Source organism: Odontesthes bonariensis, chromosome 6 (assembly GCF_027942865.1).
Source record: "Odontesthes bonariensis isolate fOdoBon6 chromosome 6, fOdoBon6.hap1, whole genome shotgun sequence".
NCBI lineage: Eukaryota > Metazoa > Chordata > Actinopteri > Atheriniformes > Atherinopsidae > Odontesthes > Odontesthes bonariensis.
The window spans coordinates 13,374,328-13,392,081 of NC_134511.1; the positions used below are offsets into that span (position 1 = coordinate 13,374,328).

At 39.3% G+C, this 17,754-nt stretch overlaps 1 protein-coding gene across 1 annotated transcript; it reads right to left on the minus strand.

The window, feature by feature from the left end:
* Nucleotides 1-4,879: 4,879 nt before the first annotated feature.
* On the minus strand, nt 4,880-17,732 carry ppef2a (protein phosphatase with EF-hand domain 2a). The gene is made up of 17 exons (XM_075468843.1): nt 17,713-17,732; nt 15,802-15,914; nt 15,304-15,431; nt 15,159-15,213; nt 14,908-15,083; nt 13,940-14,054; nt 13,575-13,621; nt 13,009-13,175; nt 12,878-12,914; nt 11,946-12,095; nt 11,561-11,860; nt 9,368-9,553; nt 9,097-9,239; nt 7,787-7,893; nt 7,143-7,309; nt 6,033-6,120; nt 4,880-5,393 (listed from the first exon to the last, which is right to left on the minus strand). Exons 1-17 carry the CDS (start codon nt 17,730-17,732, stop codon nt 5,140-5,142), a joined length of 2,253 nt encoding a protein of 750 aa, XP_075324958.1. The 3' UTR covers nt 4,880-5,139.
* Between the last annotated feature and the right edge of the window lie 22 nt (nt 17,733-17,754).

Sequence of the window (17,754 nt, forward strand, 5' to 3'; positions counted from 1 at the left end):
CTTAAAAGTACACTTTGGGTCTTTAAAAGTACACATATCCCATTTAAGTCATACATAAGCACAGCCTGTTCTTTCACACGCTCCATTCGACACATTCACATGTGTCCATTAAGACAGAGCCCCAGCAGCTCTTCAGCTGTTAAGACCACCTGCAGACAGTAAACAATACACAGGAAAACTGTCTCTAACTGCCATCTTCTTTGTCTCACTTGTCACCAGTATGTGAGAGCTGTGTTGGGGGATGTAGTGGCTGCACACGTGTACATGTTCAAGTTGGTGATTACAAGGAAATACTCTACAGAGACCAACTGTACTGCCCACAATCAAGATCCATTTTCAATATATGATGAAACATTGTATCATAAGTGTTTAAATCGAATCAATTTCAATTTTTTTTACATTTGATCTAATCTAATCACCAGTTCATGCATACTCTGAGCATTTGGTCCGTGCAGTCTAACTCCAGAATGAATTATAACTATGTTGGATCATAGTGTGGTTCACAGCAGTTTAAAAAGTTAAAATTACTGCACTTTCAAGGCTCTTAAATCATCACAGACCTGCGTTTGCCTTTCAAAAATGTATAGTGTCTCATTTTTGCAGCACATCAAGCGTGGGACACGTTCAATACAATTTATTAAGGAGTGAAGTAGTGGTCAAAAGTGGTGTTGCACTCTGAGTCCGTCTGCAAGAGAACCAGTTTCTGGCCTCATCTGATCAAACGTTGCCCAATAACATTTTTTTAACAGATAAAGGTCTGAAATATATTGTTACAGTCAGATATCAATAGATAAATGGGGAAGGTTGTGGATAAAATCAATATATACATGGTCACCTGAATGCTGTGCTACACAAACAACAGTCAGTGTAACATGTTACTTATATCACATTTTCTTGTGACAGTGGGCTGCAACAGAGGAGACCAGTTGTAGTTGTTCTGTAAGTGACATGCTTTACCATTATTGGTTGGTGTAGGACTTCAGCTGCTCAATGGTTTTAGGCCACGCTGACATATTTGTTTCACCTGCTGCCAATGAACCTAATCAATCTTTTTTTAGCATTACACAACTTTTTCAGTCTTTTTTTTTGTTCTGTGTCAACTTAGTATATTTCTGTATATAACTTTTAAAACAATGAAGCTTGTCAAACTTAATATTTGAAATGCATTTCCATTGGACAACAGATTTATAGCACTTTTCGGCACTTATAATGGTCTAGATGACCACTCAAAGTGCTTTTACACTACGTGCCACAGGCTGTACATGCCACACTCACACAGCACATTGTTTGTACAGCAACTATACACAGTTTTACAGGCTACTACACAGTGATTTTTTTCTTTTATCATACACATTCATACATTCTATGCATCGCAGGCAATTAGGGGTTCAGTGTTTTGCCCAAGGACGCTCTGACATGTGGCCGGGAGAAGCCAGGATTCGAACCGCCGACCTTCCGATTGGCAGACAAATAATTCACAACAACAAATGGGCAATCTGTATTTAATGACCTATTTTCCAACACTGGTAGTAATCTTCCCACATTGCCCCAATAGTAAATAGCTCAGTGGCAGAACAAACACTCCTCCTCCAGGTAAAAGTTGACTGTATGTAAACATTGGTTTGTGAAATGAATGATTCAGAATTCCAGTATGTTCAGAGTGCACGCAGCTCTGGACCGGTTTTACTGTCCATGCACCTGGAGGATGACGCTCTGTATGCATGCTAACCACCTGTCTGGATATCAAAATCTGGGGAAGATAATGCAGCGAAAAATCAATTAACTTTACCGCAGCTCAACCTCAGTGACTTAAACTCTCTGCTTACTTTTACATCATTAATTATTATCTGGTATCATTCATGATCTAATTACAGTAATCTCCTCTGTTAGTCATGTTTAAACTCAGTGAGCTCAGTGTCATCAATTCTGAGAAAGACGTGTGAAAAGGTGAAATCAGCTAATTACCGGCGCCCCCTGCTGGTGATTATAAAAACTGACTTGACTGCAGAAAGAAAAAGGCAAATACAGTACTATTAAGTATTTGACGTTTTCCTGAAGCAGATGTTTAGTTGCAGATGTTTAGTTTGTCACTTGTTATTTGAAGATTTTAAAGTATTTGATTTAGATCATGTAAATGAGAATGAAGTTAATATCAGATATGTGCAGGCATCTCTGAAAGCTCACAAAATCTTCACTTGTCCCTGCTTTGGGAGATTTTACAACACAAGTAATACAAAAGAATGACTTAATGTTTTAGGGCTTTTCTACTCCAGGAAGCTGCGGCCCTCTAGCTGTCTCAGTTTCTGCAGCTTTACGTCACCTGCAGCGTTTCTGGCACTTTTAACAGAAAACGCCTTCATTTTGATTTCCTGCCGAAAGTTTTTCAGGAGCTGCTAGTTTGATTCCGCCCCTCCACCCCAAGAGAAAAGGGGAGTGGATGGCTCAAGTAGCGAAATAAGAAAATAAGTGATGGGTTGATTCATTATTCACAGCTGTGAGTTGAGTGAAAAGTTTGGATGCGATATCAGCCTTTGAATAATTTGATAAATGAAAATGAATGAAGAGTCATTACCTGGGTAGAGAGATTGCTTTAATTAAACCATGTGCGTCTCAAAGTAATTGTACTAGTTACATATTCGCATGAAAAGAAAATGAAAAATAAAGTAAAATAAGGCATTACCTAAAAGACTTTGTCAAACAAAGTAAACTGTGTTGTTTTGTTTTTTAAATCAGTCCCGCTTGCATTCTATGATGATGCCTTGTTTTGTAAATATTAAAACTATAAAAGTTACTGAAAATAATCTTAATGGAAATATTAGGGTTGAAAAAAAAAACACAAAAGATTTTTTTAAAAGGTAATCTCACAATTTATGCTGAAACATGCAGAAATTGATGCTACAGATTTGACTGAACTGTATAGAGCTTTTATACGTTCAGCAGGCAGAAAGAAAAACAAACTATAAACTTCACATTTACACTGATTTATGTCTCTTGTGGTAAATAATATTCAACAATGCCATATCTTGCAATATATATTTCTAGCTAAAGTTTTAAAACAAGTAAAGAAGCTGCTTTGAGTCTAATTTATCAGCAAATTTTATTACCAAATCCTCAAACTAGTCCTGTAAAGCTATAACTGTTCCAAACTTCACAGCAACAATTTGAGTACAAACATGATTAAAATCACGAGTTCTCCGTCCGGGGAACAGAAAGGACCTTGATGCATCATAGGCAGCTGGATTTGATACAAAACATCATCACTGCACACAAGAGATCACTTCAAATGCTTCTACAGCTAAGGCACCAGCAACAGGTAGTTGCATTAGTTAGTGTACTGTCTCATTTCACCGTTTGTTTATAACCATGAAGTCTCAGGAAGAACAAACTTGCACAAATGTCACGTTTAGATGCAAGACTCTATGAAAAGAGTAACAACGACACACTGACTCACAGAGAAAAACTGAGAAGTCGAACACAGAAGAAACGTTAACTGAAAGGAGAAGAGAGGATGTGGAAAAAGCTGCTGGTCCAAAAAATGCTTGCTTGAGAATGTGTAAGATTTAAGGCTCGAAGAATTTATTCAGTGGTTAACAGGTTAAAAATACGAGAATTTGTGCTTTTATTGGTTTAAATCACGGTAAACTTACTATGATTTTGAGTTTTGGACTTTAGGTTATTTGAATTTTAGGAGATGGATGAATTGTTTTCAGTTTTCCGGGCAGCATTTTAGAAACTAAATGATGAAAGCTCCGGCGTGTTGGAAGCAGTGACATCTAGCAGCACAAAATGCAAGCACCTCCCAAACTACTTTTCATGTTTGGTCTACGAAAAACACAAAACATCTGCTGTAGAGTGGGTGTTCTGTCCCCCCTGAGCTGCTGTAGCAACATGGCGGTACAACGTGGCCTAGCAGTGAGGAGGGTAACCTGCAGCATCTTTGGACATAAGTGGCTTGATGCTTCTTTGTTTTACTCAGATTTAAAATTCCAACTTACTGACTGCTAAGAACTTATATTTTAACATGTTCCCCTTTCATTTCATTTTGTGTCATGACTCGTTGTTACTTTGTTCTTGACTTTTGAGACCCTGTGATGGGAATTCTTTTACATTTTTCTAAGATTTTATTGACTAAATAACTATGTAAAAAATAATAACGATGAGCCATACGCTCACTGATGTGGTATTTGTTGCTTTTCTCTGTAATACTGTATGGTCATGATCCTACTTTGTGAAGCAGCTTTATATTACTTGAGTTGTGATTTGAAAGATAAAACAGATCAGATTTTAATTGAATTGAGCTTAATTGAACTTGTGATGTTGAAAAGGACTTTTCAGATGCTTTTTGTTTTTTTGCAAAAAATACAGCCTTTTTTTTATTTACTACATTTAAAAAAAAAATACATTGCTTTATGTCATGACATCACTGTGCTGCCACACATTAGAAAGTACTTGTGATTGATTTTGTGCACTTGCTGATCATTTAAAGAAATTTGTTATCTGCTGCAGGTGTCCTCACATCATCAACCTTACACTGATCATTTGTGAGCCCAGAATGCAGCTTGCATTAAACAGCGATCAGAAGTTTGAGGTATTCTTGATATATTTTCTCTTAATATTTGATGCTTTCATGTCTCTATAGGATACACTTCTGATTGAGCTCTCGTTGTGCGCTTGTTGAATCAGTTTTTGTTAGGTTTAGGATGATAAGTCATCTGGAGTCAGTCTTCAGTCATTTCTTGTCTTGAAAGTCTGTAACATAGTCACAACGTTTTCTGTTGGTGTAAATAATGACAGTTGTTGACACAAAATTCAGAAATCCACATCATCACTGTGTCTAATATTGTTATTCTAATACTCATTCAGTTCAAGTATATTGCCTTTTTTTGTTTCTATTGAGCTTAACAACTACTATAACCGACATGTTTTTGTTAATGACACTGCTGCAGGATGTGGGGCAAACCTTTGCAGTCCCACACTTTGATCTCTCTCTAATCCCTTCTGATCCAAGCAGCTGTCGCTCGGCATCGTCCTGAGTTGTCATGTGCGTCATCGAGGCAGCTTACGTTGGCTGCAGTTCCCCCTCCAATCCCCTCCGCTGCCTGCTGAGGACTCTGTTTACAGTCTTTGCACTCTCTCTGCTCATATGTTGGGATCTCCCTCTAGCTTTTGAAGGTCATTGGTGGTCCCCATGAACATGCTGCGTCCCCGCTCCAGCCGGCTTTTCTTGTCAGTGAGCCGGAAGGCCTCCATGAACTCATCGATGTCAATGCTGCCATCCTGGTTGCTGTCGATGGTGACGGCCAAGTCTGAGATGGCCTCGTCTGTGATCTCCATCTTTAGGTAGGAGCTCAGCAGCTTCCAAGTCTGCCGAAAGTCTTCCATGGTGATGAAGCCTGAGGAGAAAGAGAAAGTTGGAGGTTAAAGAAGACGAGATGCAGAAGGGATGAAAAATATGGATTTAAAAAATGGGGAGATACTGATAAATTAAAAGTTTGATCAGAAATGAGGGAAGGACCAGAAGATGATGATGATGATGATGAAAAGTTTTATGTCGAACATGCAAAAAAAACAAAAAACAATAGTGACAGTCTTAGACAACATAAAAAGAAAAAGAAATACAAAAGGAATCATTTAAAAAAAACTGAAAATAATATAACAAATTGTTTTCCATATCCAAAAAGGAGTGGGAGGAAGTCCAAACTTGTTTAATCCCAACCCATCTCTAGATCAGTGGGTTAATCCTCATCAGAAGGCTGTTACGTGCCGTGGCCTATTTCCCACACTGCAGGTGGCTTAAGGGACCTCATTCAAACACATAAACAGAATCCTGACGCCCTATGTTTGATTCAATAAGGAAAAGTTCATGCATTTTGATGCAGGTTATAGTATATCGGTGTGTTTCTAGAACGTAAACCACAAGGTGGTAGTAAAACCTGCGGGATGTTTTAAAAGCCCAGCAACACCGGTCGCCCATGAAGAATTAAAAGGAGCCTGCATGAACCTCAGTTCACTAAGAAGTCTTTTTTTTTTACCTGAGTTGTCTGTGTCTACAATCCTGAAGATGGTCTCCAGAGTGGAGCGATGGCGATACAACGTTTCCAGCAGACTCTGTTCAATGTGCTGCAAGAGGAGAAACACAGTGAGAACAGTACTGAGGGAATGAGTTTGCCAGCTACAGTGGAACATGTCAATAACAGCCAAACTTTGCCTTAGCCAGAGGTGATGGCATGGAAAATGTATGAAAGGATTTGGTTGAAGTTGTTTAAGTGTCTTGGTGCATTTAAAAAAAGCACACCTGGTGAGCTGTTGAGCTACAAAAGGAAGTCTGTTGGTGTAGAGAACAGCACAGCTCTATGATGCTGCCGCCGACAAATGGAGGAGGCTGTTCTGCTTTCAGAGTAGTCGAAGGTGTAATCTGTACACGTGAGCTTCCTTATGGTACATTTTTGTACATAAAAATTGGCATTATGTCCTGGCACTTTCTGTTTAGCTGCTCACAGTCCACTTGCTTACACATTTAAACCAATACATTTAAATTACGTTCTTCAATTTTTTTTGCATGACGGTTATGGATATTGGGTCACTTTGAACCAACGATAATGGAGTTTAGTTAGCTAGTTTTTAACTGGTAGTCGGCCTGAAAGCTTACATTTTTTCTCCTGCAAAATCGTAACATTAAAGCTTGGAAGTATTTTGTTAGATAGAATAGTGTTAGTAACAAAGGGAGTCAACATGTGCCCCTAAGAAAGATAAAAGCTTGAAAACGTGTGCACACACTTACAAAGTGCGGAAATATTATTGCTGTGGTATTGGTATCTGAAAATACTTGTTTGAAACGTGTTGCTTTGTGGCCCCGAGTAGAATTTGATTTAAGATATCAAAAAGTCTGGATTCTCCCTATCTTTTTCTTCTCACTTTGAATATAGTGGATTAATCCTTTACAAAAATGCATAATTGCAGCATCTGTAATCTCGCTGAATCTTAATCTATATATATTTGAGTTTTTTGTTCTTTTCACATAAACATGAAGTGCGTTTGAAATACAGAAAAAGAAACACTATTTATGCACTTAGCCGCATCTTAAATTGATCCCAAAATACCAATATTTCCAGTTAGCTAAGGCACAGCTGATGCATCCTTACGTCTGCGTTGGGCTCCTTGATGGCGAGCTCGTTGAACCATTCATAGTAGTCGACCATGGTGTTGCCAGCTTTGCAGACGACCAGCTGAGAGCGAAGCATCCTCCAGGGCAGATTGAGGTGCATCACACTCTCCACCGCGATGGCCCAGTTGTTCAGAGATACCAAGCCTGACAGAGGGGAGAGTTTACATCCAAGTTTTTCTTATGTTTCATTGTCATTACAGCATTTGTTTAAAGTGCAACAGCGGCCTTGACATGTTGCTCTCTGCAGAGTGTGTGCTCTTCTGTTTTATTTATACTTTTTTTTAGAAACAGCCAGAAGCACATTTTTGTGCTGTTTTTTGCAATGTTGCTTTGATTTCTTTATGACAAACACACAAGTGCTTCTCTAATTGAAATTAAATCACTGAACGAGTTCTGGCTGCAGTTTCTGGGAAACTCTGAAATCTTTTGGTCTGCGCACATTGTCCTGAATGGGTATTATTTATTATAACACTGCACCCAGGACACAAAAGTGTGCGCTCACGTTTCCTCCTTCGAGAACAACAGTGCTAAAGGAAAGTATACAATAGATCAGCCACAAAATGAAATAACACCTGATCTGCTAAGGACTGAATTGTCCCATGAAAGTCACACCACACGCACCTGTGCTCTCTCTGTCAAACTTTTTGAAGGCACAGATGAGGTCAGACTTGTGCGCAAACAGCTGCTCCCGCAAGACTTTGAGGGCTGAGCGCTCAGTTCGCCCAACACTGCAGAGGACAGAAAAGATTTGACAGCAGTTCAATACAGGGTGCTGAAACAAAGTCCAAACCGGGTTTTCCAAAGTTTCACAAATGTCTTCTTTGTCTTCATTCTTATCATCATCCTATACTAGTATATACTATTACCAGACTAACGAGCAACAACAAAACAAAAGAATAGATGAAAAAATAATTCCCTACACTGGGACACACTTTCACATGTCGCCTATACCAGGCGATCTTTAAGAAAGCATCAGCAGTCAATATTGTTCACACAATCGTCCAGATAGAAACAGTAGGGGTAAAAAATGTTTACACAACATTCAGAACCCGACTGTGTGCAGATAAAAGGGCCTTGAGCCAGTTCAAGTTTGTAACAATGGGTCTCAAATGAGCTGAAGGAAGGAGGAGGGAGGAGAAGAAGGAAAAGGTCAAGGACACAAGATCCTGACCATAGACAGCATCCTGCTGCAGAATAACTTCTGTTTACCGTATTCACCTTTTTCATTGTATGTTTGTCCTTTATACTTTGCCATGTATAGAAATGTGTGTCTGTATGTGTAATGTATAGAAATAAATATTTGTTCTGTCCTCTGTAACTATCATGCAAAGAGGATTTTATTAGCCAGAACCAGCGTTTCGTCTTTTAAGGAGGTGGAGAGTTTAGTTTTGAACTGGAAGTTGGAGGCTGTAGAAACTGAGTGTGCAGTTATAGATGAGCCGTGGAGTCAATCTAATTTCTCGTGTGCAAAGTTTTTGGTTAAAAAAGATGACAAGAAATACAAGAGTTGAAACAATTGATTAATAGACAGAAAGCTAATTACATAATGATTGTGAAAATGATTATTCAAAGATGTAATTTGGCCTTTTTGGAAATAATTTCATTTTCCTTGTAATGCTCAGGAATTGACCTCTTGTGCTCTGTTTGTTTACCATGTTTGGTTCATGTTTGCACTGTTTCCAGTGTCATAAAATGGATTCCCAGCAATAAAAGACTAAATAAACAAACAATCATAAATCCCAAAATGTCTTCTCTATGATTTCCTTGACCCAAACGAGCAGTTTTCACTACAGTGATGCCTTATTTCTAACAGCTCAATCGACCTTTTATTGACAACATTTTATTTAGTCATGTAAATAGATATTGAAGAATGAAGGGAAATGATTCACGCTGTTGTGGATTGTGTAGTAATTTCTGGTAGTTTCTTGTACCTTTGTCTCGCGGTGAGTTCTCTGGTCATGCTGCTGGCCCGGTACTGAATCACATAAGGCACGAGGTCTGGTCCCACCTTCACGTAGGCCCCTTTGTTGCTCCCCACATCGTAGTAATTGGAGGCGGAGAACAGAGTGAGGACCTGAACGAAATGGCATAAATATCAGAGTCAATGTTCAGAAACAGTCAAGAAAGTGCATTCGTCAGCACATATTTATCTTTAAGGCAAAGAGCTGAATTGAGACGGTGAGCGTCACTGTCGGAGCTGACCTTCCGGCTGTGGCAGAACTCATAACCGTCCTGTTTGCACTCGTGGGAGCGGATGATGAGCTGCATGTTGTGTCTATTCAGGAATTCCTCTGTGACGTCCGGGCCCCAGTAGCAGCCTCCTCCCCGAACTTCGTTGGGTATGCAGCCGTTCTGATTCATCGGGTCACTCCACAGCAGGTCCAGGATCTGGAGGGACAAAAGAATCACAGGACAGAGATTTGCTATTTAAAAAAACAAACAAATAAAACAAAAAAAAACATCCATGGAAAGTAAATCAGCCCGTCATTCCAAATGTATCTGCCGTTGCAGACATGCACAAAATTCCCACTTTCACTCAAGTGTCAGCTTTTCAACATGTTTTAAATACCACAAAAAAATGACAGATAAACGGAAACATGTTTGAAATAAGACTGCTCGCACATAAATAAAACTTATATCAGTAAATAGCTTCTTTTTTTTTAAATAAAACATGAAATGATTTAATTGAATTTTGATTTATTTTTCCTGGTCCATTACCACCACCTGCAGATCAGTTTACTGAATAGAGACATGTGACACCACTGGTCGGACTGTGTTTTGCACCATGGATGTGAAAGTGAATTATTGTATTATGAGTTTAATGTGCAGGTGCAGTTTACATTTAAGCGTCTGAAAAAATGTTCTAGCTTTCAGACCTTTTGGAGTTTTCCTCAATTTAAGACAAGTTTTAAAACATATTTTGGGGCCCATGCTTAAGATGATAGGAGTCAGTCTGAAAAGCAGATAGAGAGATATAGAGAGATTAGTGACGCCGTGGATTACAGCATTTGAAGACGCAGCTTGTCGTCTAAGCGCTGGTCACTGAGAGAGCTTAGTTGCGCTCGGAGAAGGCTCGAAGCACAAAGGTCATGACTTCTGAACAAAACATGTTTCTCTCCATGACACAGTGTGGACTTAAACAGGTGGAGGAGTGTCGGGCCTCCAAACAGCAAACAAACAGTGAATCACAAAAGGCTCAACTCTACCCTGGATCTTTTGTGCTCAACATCCAGTATAATTCCCTGTCAGCTTTTTGATGACTGAAGGTCCAGAGAGACATTTGTGGGGGGGAAAAAAACACTGTGCTGCACTTGATTCTAGAAACAACTAAAACTTAATCTAGTTTGATGAAAATTGTTTAAATTCAATCATTTGAACCTTTTTATGGTCTGTCTCTGTCATTCCAGTTTGGTCAGCTGATCAGTGAATTTATTCACACTTGATTTGATCCATTTAATCAAAACGCTGACGCGACATGTGGGTCGCTTTAGGCTTGAAAAGTAAAAGCTCACATCTGTTGCATGAAGTCAGAGTGGGTTCATTTAATATAATGCAGTGTTGGTAATATTCTAAAACTAGGAAATGTGTTGAAATACTAGAATCTAGAAGACAATTCATCTCACAGTCTTATTTATGCTGTGTATTTGATGGCTTTAAAGAAATTGTTTCACACTTTTGGAACAAACTGAATGAACTACATGAGCTCAGAAATCCTACAACAAACTACAACAAAAAATTGAAGTATTTCTGTGGCCTAAGAAACCATACAGTCTGGATTTAGTCCCAATTTGTTATATTACACATTCTTGGAACAGAACTGTGTATATGGTGTCTTTGAAATAAATTACTTCAAGTATTGACTCATCTGTCAGTGACCTTTTAATTAATCATTTAGCCAGTGACAACATCCCCAAAATATCACATTCACTAAAACCCACAAAAAGGAAATAAAATATTTTATCCTTATTAAGAGGAAATGGGAATGGATGGACACCTGGAGATAACCTCTTAGAAAGTGGAGTTTTCATAGCCTAATCTAAGCATTGAGAAGTTTGAATAAAATGCAGCATAAAGATAACCTATTTGTTTAATGCTAATTTCTAAGTCTGAAGACAAACCTCATTAGCCATCTCAAATGTGGTTTGCAAAGTTGTTTTTAATTTCCTCTAACGCTTACTTTGTATTATTTGAAACCAAAGACTCAAGTCTGTGTATCAAAAGTTTTCAGGCATAAATTGAATTTAAAAAAACTGCTAATCTGCTCATGCAAATAAATACAGGCTAATAGGATTCCTAACTTTACCAGAAATCATGTGTTGATGTTTTCAATAAACTATCATTGTGAACATACAGTAAGTGCGTCATGCTTTCAAATAAGACACTCAGCACACTCACCTGCCTCCACTCCTCCTTGACATCAGTGCTGAGAGAGTCACTGGACGCAGACGAAACTTCTTTCTCTGATTTTCCTCCGACCTGCTCACTCTCCGCTTTCACTTTGAGGTGGCTGGAGAAGTTCTGCAGCGAGCGGTTTTGGAAGGAGTCCCGGGTTCCAATGGCTGTGGGATACGTGAGGGAGGCCCGACGATTGGAGAGCCTGCTGGAGTTTAAGAGATCGTCTTCTATGTCTTTGTCGATAGAAATCCCTGTGGAGATAGTGTTCCTCTTCTTTGGAGGCCTCAGCGCTGAGACGTACTGAGGGAAAACAGAGAGGAACACAGATTTAAAGAACTGTCAAAAATCATAGTTTCATTGAGTTTGTCACGTGATGTTTTCTCACAATATGTCTGTCCAATCTGGCCAGGACACCAAGGTCCGTGGTGTCAGAGATGCCCCCATGGAGGATCAGCACCTTCTGGTCAATGACTGTTGCTAGTGGCAACCAGCTGAAAATCTTCTGCAGCAGCTTCAGGATCCGTTTGCCGTGTATCTGAGATGAAACACAAACAGGAGGAAGTGGTCTGAATAAACTGCATTTTAATCTGTGTTCTTCTCTTTTTTGAGGTATGCATTAGTGCTCAGTGCTGTGTATCATCTACCTGGTAGACTGGTGTGTCATTTTACCACATGTGGATCATTCTTCACAGTTATTTATCCTCTTTGTCCTGGACTACAGCCTTACAGGTCTTAAAGACCATCAGAACGCTCGGAGAAATATTGCTTAAAACCAGTTTAGCAGATTACAAGAAAGTCTGGCAGCTTAGAAGTAATATATAAAGAAAAGATCCGATGCTCAAGAGATTTGCAATCTACTACAAAAGACATGTTTTTTGTGTTTTTTAAACAATTCTAAAGGTTAACATTATGTTAGACTCATGATTTGACTCCTGTTTGATTGGTCTCTGCAGGCTGTGGTTCCAGTGTTCCTTTCAGTAAAGTCAATGCATCCCATATGCTGGAATTTAAAGAAATCCAGGACACAAGCGTAACATGTGAGACAATCTGGTGAACCGAATGTTGCTCTATGGGTCTTGGGACCTGTTTGGGACCTCCATGACTCGTCAGGAGCCAGATGTCCTGCAATTATCTGGTTTAATGATCTTAAATCCTCTTAGCTGCCAGGAGGAGTGACCGGGTTTGTGTGGGGATGGACGGTGGGCTATATCGAGGTTTCCTGTGAATGTGGGGGTGACTGCAACAAATTTTGACTACTGTGATAAGCAGGGATGCGGCTTGTCCGTGTATTGAGATGTGAGGGTTGCAGAAACCTACCTTGTATTTTGTCAACACCTCCTTAGTGAAGCCGTATCTACAACAGCCAGAGAGCGACAAGTGAGGAAATGAGGGTTTAATCATATCTGATGAATTTGTTTGAGACTTTTTGCCTCACGTGTAATTTTCACCTGAGGTTGATTATATGGTCCTCGTGGTTGCCTCTGTTGAGGTAGACATCACACGGATAAACAAGCAGGAACGAAAACAGGATGAGGAGGATCTCGATGGAGTCTTTGCCTCGGTCCACAAAGTCTCCGTTAAAAACGTACGGCCTGTCAAGAGACGGCGTGCCGTTCTGAGAGGTAAACAGCAGCAAAAGAAAGCGGGGTTAAAGGGAAAAAAAGTACAATAAATGTAAAGAAGTGATAGGTGTCACTAGCTGACTCAAAGAAGAAACCTGTTGCAACTAAACTGTATGCATGACATGTATCTGCATGATTTAACCGCATAATAAACGATCAATAATTGATCAAGTCAGTCATGTCAATAATAGCTTTACAAATGCATGTTTGATCATCTAAACCCTGATGACACTACAACAAATATTATCCTGAAATTAAGATATAACTTGAGTGCCAAAGAAGAGTCATCCATCCATTCATTAAGATAACACGGTTATACTGAGTATCTGTTTCAATAAAAATATTCAGCTGTTAAGCTAATAAAAAGATGAGTGAATTTAAGAAGATCTAACCTTGTAGAAAATCAGCAGCAGGTCCTCCAGCTGTCCATGCAAATCACCTGTCATGAAGGCAAAATATATAAATACACTAATAAAATTAGGGACTGTCCATATGTCGACATGTAACAAAATTAAACATTTTTAATGGGTCCACAGGTGGCTCAATGGTCTATGGCTGTTCTATTTGTTAGCTTTTACAGCACCCCTTCAAATCTGATTTGATGTTTTCAATCTTTTTGACAATGCTAAGTTACAAAAAAAGATCAAATAAATCTTCATCAGAGTAACAAACCCCAAAATCCTCACAACTTGGAGGCTGTAACCAAAATGTTCGAGGCAAAAATCTTTTTAAAAATTACGGTTTCCTTTGATCTCACCACAGACGGTGATTTCTTTGCTGTGGCAGGTGGAGATGCGGTTGATGTTTGGCAACATGCGGAGCAGCTTCCACGTCTCCAGGAGCAGCTGGAGGACGTAACGTGAGTGCAGCTGCTACTGAGAGAAAGACTGGTTAAAAAGAAGGTCGCAGACACACGAGAGTAAAATCATATTACGTAGATGTCAGTCAGTGTCAGCAGCGTGTTTCCAACATGCACCTGAATAAGAAACATTTTCTCAGATATACAGCTTGACTGGCTGAACTGGTACTTAAAGAATGATTTTACAAGCTTTGCAACAACAATTGTGCAATTGTGTGCATGTGAGTGCTTTTCTGATATGAGAATTATTTTCTTTTCTTTTTTTTATTTGAATCATTTACCTTAATATATCTGCACTAACTTATGAAAGGACCCCCCCCCCCGTTGCAAGCAGAGGAGCTAAAAACCCTGACTGAAAGAAACAAAACGACAAAAAAAACATACAGATCCATTTATTGCTGTTTTACGTCTCATACTCCATGTCATTTTGCATGTATTTGTAGCCACTCCATGTCTCTCTGTGGTCTTTGTGCATCTTAACGTGATTATTTTAAGTCAAATTTTGGTCATTTTGCACAGCTTTGTGGTTGTTTTGTTGCCCGGTCTTCTGTCATAACCTATTTATCATTTTGTTTGTTTGTTTTGTGCATCGATGTTTTGTGCAACAGGTCCTGGTTTTCTCAAGTGGTCCACCTCCTGTTGGACATGTCAGAAATGCCTCCCTTGGGATACATTCAAAAGGCATCTTGACCAAATGCCCCAATCGACCTCCACTGGCTCCTTTATTCTGTGATTGGGATATCTTTTTATATTTCTCCGATAAGACTGGTTGAGCCCTTTACCCTGTGCCCCATAGACTCATTCTGTATTCTGTGAACAAAACTGCTAAAGAAAAATAAATGCACATTGTAGTGCAGTGCACCTACTTTCTTGTTCCTGAAGGCCTCCAACAGAACGACCGCCTGCTCCACCGTCAGTGGGAAGGTGAGATGAGGTCCAGAGTAAATCTCAGGCACCTCAATGTTCTTGTAGCAGAAGTACTTCTCCCACTCCGTGTCATGACTTATATCATTCTCTCTGAAGATGTGCGAGATCAAATTTCCTGGAAGGAAAGTTCAAGCTCATAGATTCGGTTCTACAGTTGAAAAACAGATCTGAATGTGTGCAGAAATCTCACGTTCACTGCTGGCTGGTGTGAAATTGTCCATGAGGTAGCCGAGGAAGTTATAAAGCTGCAGGGAGAAGAGACAAGAGTATTGAAGTTATTCTTTTAATCTTCAGCAAACCCTGTTAAAAGGAGACCGTTTGTGGTCGCCCCTCACCTTGATCTGGGCCTGTTCTCCAGAATATTCGATGGACTGGAAGATGTGCCAGGTGTATCTCCGTCTCGTCTCTGTGCGGGCTACATAGTTCCGGTACCATCGCTGAATCAGCACAGCTGATCTTAAGGCTGAAACATGGAGCCAAGAAACAGCTTATCAAGAGACACGGTGTTGGCTGACATTTTCTTAAGTGGAGTTACAGACATCCAGTTAATATTTGCAGGTGGGATAGATATTGAGGTTTTGTTTGGTGGTGATTTTTATGATTGTGTATGTTGGTTTATGACCCGCAGGTTGTGTCTTGCTGTTTTCTAATGTTGTTTTCTGAAATGTGCTTTAAAAATGTGCTTGAAAATGCGTTTTTTTAACCAAGAGTCACAAAGAAATGTATATGATTTGACTTCTGATCCCCACGCGGGAGATTGGAAATTATGTCCAGCATCTGGCCAGCAACAACAACACCAACACAACAAGCAGTGTTAAACAGGAGTGGCTTACTTGTGACGGCTGAATGCAGCAAAGCAGGGGGAGAAAAAAACAGTTTGAGTATATAGACACAAACAAGAGGAACAATGCATTTCAGAAACAAACATGAAGCTTTTCCATTTATACTGGGCCATGATTATTTATGTAGATTGTTGTCGATACCTTTCTTGGAGTCTTTGTGGAAATGGTTGGACTTTGAGACACCACATCCCATGACTGTTCCTGTTCAATGCACAGAGCAAAAATCCGCTAAAATGTCTCAAATATCACAAAGTTACTGCATACTAGAACAGAGCATTGATTTAAATCCATGTAACCCCTGAGACTTTTTGGAGCCACACTTCTCACATTAAATATGTTTTGAAACGGCTCTGCCACAATTTTAAGTTGTTACTCAGCAGGTGGGGATGGTGGAGACTTTGTAGGGCATTCCCTGTGTAATCTTGTTACCTTCTGGTTCACTCCTAACGTCTGTGATTGGCCTCAATCCGGCCAAACGGGACTGATTTCTACGAAGGCTTACATAAAGCAATCTATGAATCAGAGGAGGCATGAAATATGTGTTCGAGGTTGATAAGTGACACAAAAATCAGTGTTCAAATACAGCATGTTTAGATCTGAGCATTACATTTAATCAGTGTGAGCTTCAATGTTCATTTTGATCCATCAAACTAAACATGAGAGTGATTTTTGTTGTATGTGTGGCAAGTAGCAAGAAAAGCCTGACGTTTTACTGCTTGAACAGATTTTGACATAAACTTAAAACTATGGCTCTTCTTTAAACTAAAGAACATTTCATGTTAAACTACTATTCAAGTCCAAACTGTTGCTTGACTATTAGAGATTCATTTTTAAATCTACCTTGTACTTACGTGGTCACCTTCTTTATCCAGTAACCACTTCCAAAGTTTTTTAGCTGTCTGCTTGCAGTTGCAGTTAATCTTTAAACGTCCATTTTCTTTGTTGCATCTTCCATCAGGATCAGGTCGAGAACTGTAGGATATTAGTTAGTCCGGTCATAGTAGGTGGATGAATGACTGCAGCTTCTTATCACAGAGGCCTCATGAATGAAGCTATCACCACCGTCCAACTCCTCTTCACATGCGCTGAAGCTGCTTTAGTCTTTAGTCCCTCTGTATGATCACATAAGTAAGGCACCAAGCCACAAGTGGATTACTTGAGCTAATGACTTGATGCGACTAGACGGGTCTTTTAGTGGCAAGAAGGTCAGCTTGAGCTTGGAGAATTTATAGAAGCAAAACATAACACTTATCTTCCCAGAGGAATTTTTGATGTGTTCGTTTGAGGTCTTAGGTAATGCAGGCACTTTTCACTGGAGCTTTGTTAAAGTCTGGCTGACAGAAAAGCACAAAACCCTCCTGATTAACCAAATAAAACAGTTTTGTATCACGCCCATGTCTTGTTTTTCTGGCGAGCTATTTTCATAGTTCTATTCCCACCTCTCTTTGGACGTTTTTTCCTAATACAAAAGTTCAGTCATGAAAAACTCCTTATGATTATTAGGACATGATTTAACCAAATAGGTTTTTAGTGTTCTTTCATAATCGAATTGTAGGATCTAAGGGTAGGGACCATTATGAAGAAACACAAGATGAATTAGACTGTTCTTAAACAGGATTAAAGAATAAAGCTAAAAATGTATTAACAAAAATATTTCTGCAATAAGAAGCAAAATGCGGCTTATTCAGATTAAATTACTCATCAAATGTACCAAATAAAGACCTTAAGTGTTTAAAATAAAAGTGATCACATGAAAGTCGATAGTATAATTTGAACTTTAAAAAGAGGAATCGCAGATTTTCTTTTTTTATCTGATCGCAAACCATAACGACAAAAACGTTTTGCCCCCGAGGTGACCCAAATTTGACATCAGAAAAAAAACTGGAACAAATAAAAGCTGACCCTGCATTGGGCCCAGGCATACTGTCTAATTTTCAACATTGA

Bases quoted from the DNA above. Each gene is read 5' to 3' on its own strand.
- ppef2a (XM_075468843.1), bottom strand. From the start codon at position 17,732: ATGCCTGGGCCCAATGCAGG. The intron at 15,432-15,801 runs GTAAGCCACTCC...TCCATGTTTCAG, and splicing joins GCTGCATTCAGCCGTCACAA to CCTTAAGATCAGCTGTGCTG. The intron at 6,121-7,142 runs GTAAGGATGCAT...CTCCTCTTGCAG, and splicing joins TCAAGGAGCCCAACGCAGAC to CACATTGAACAGAGTCTGCT.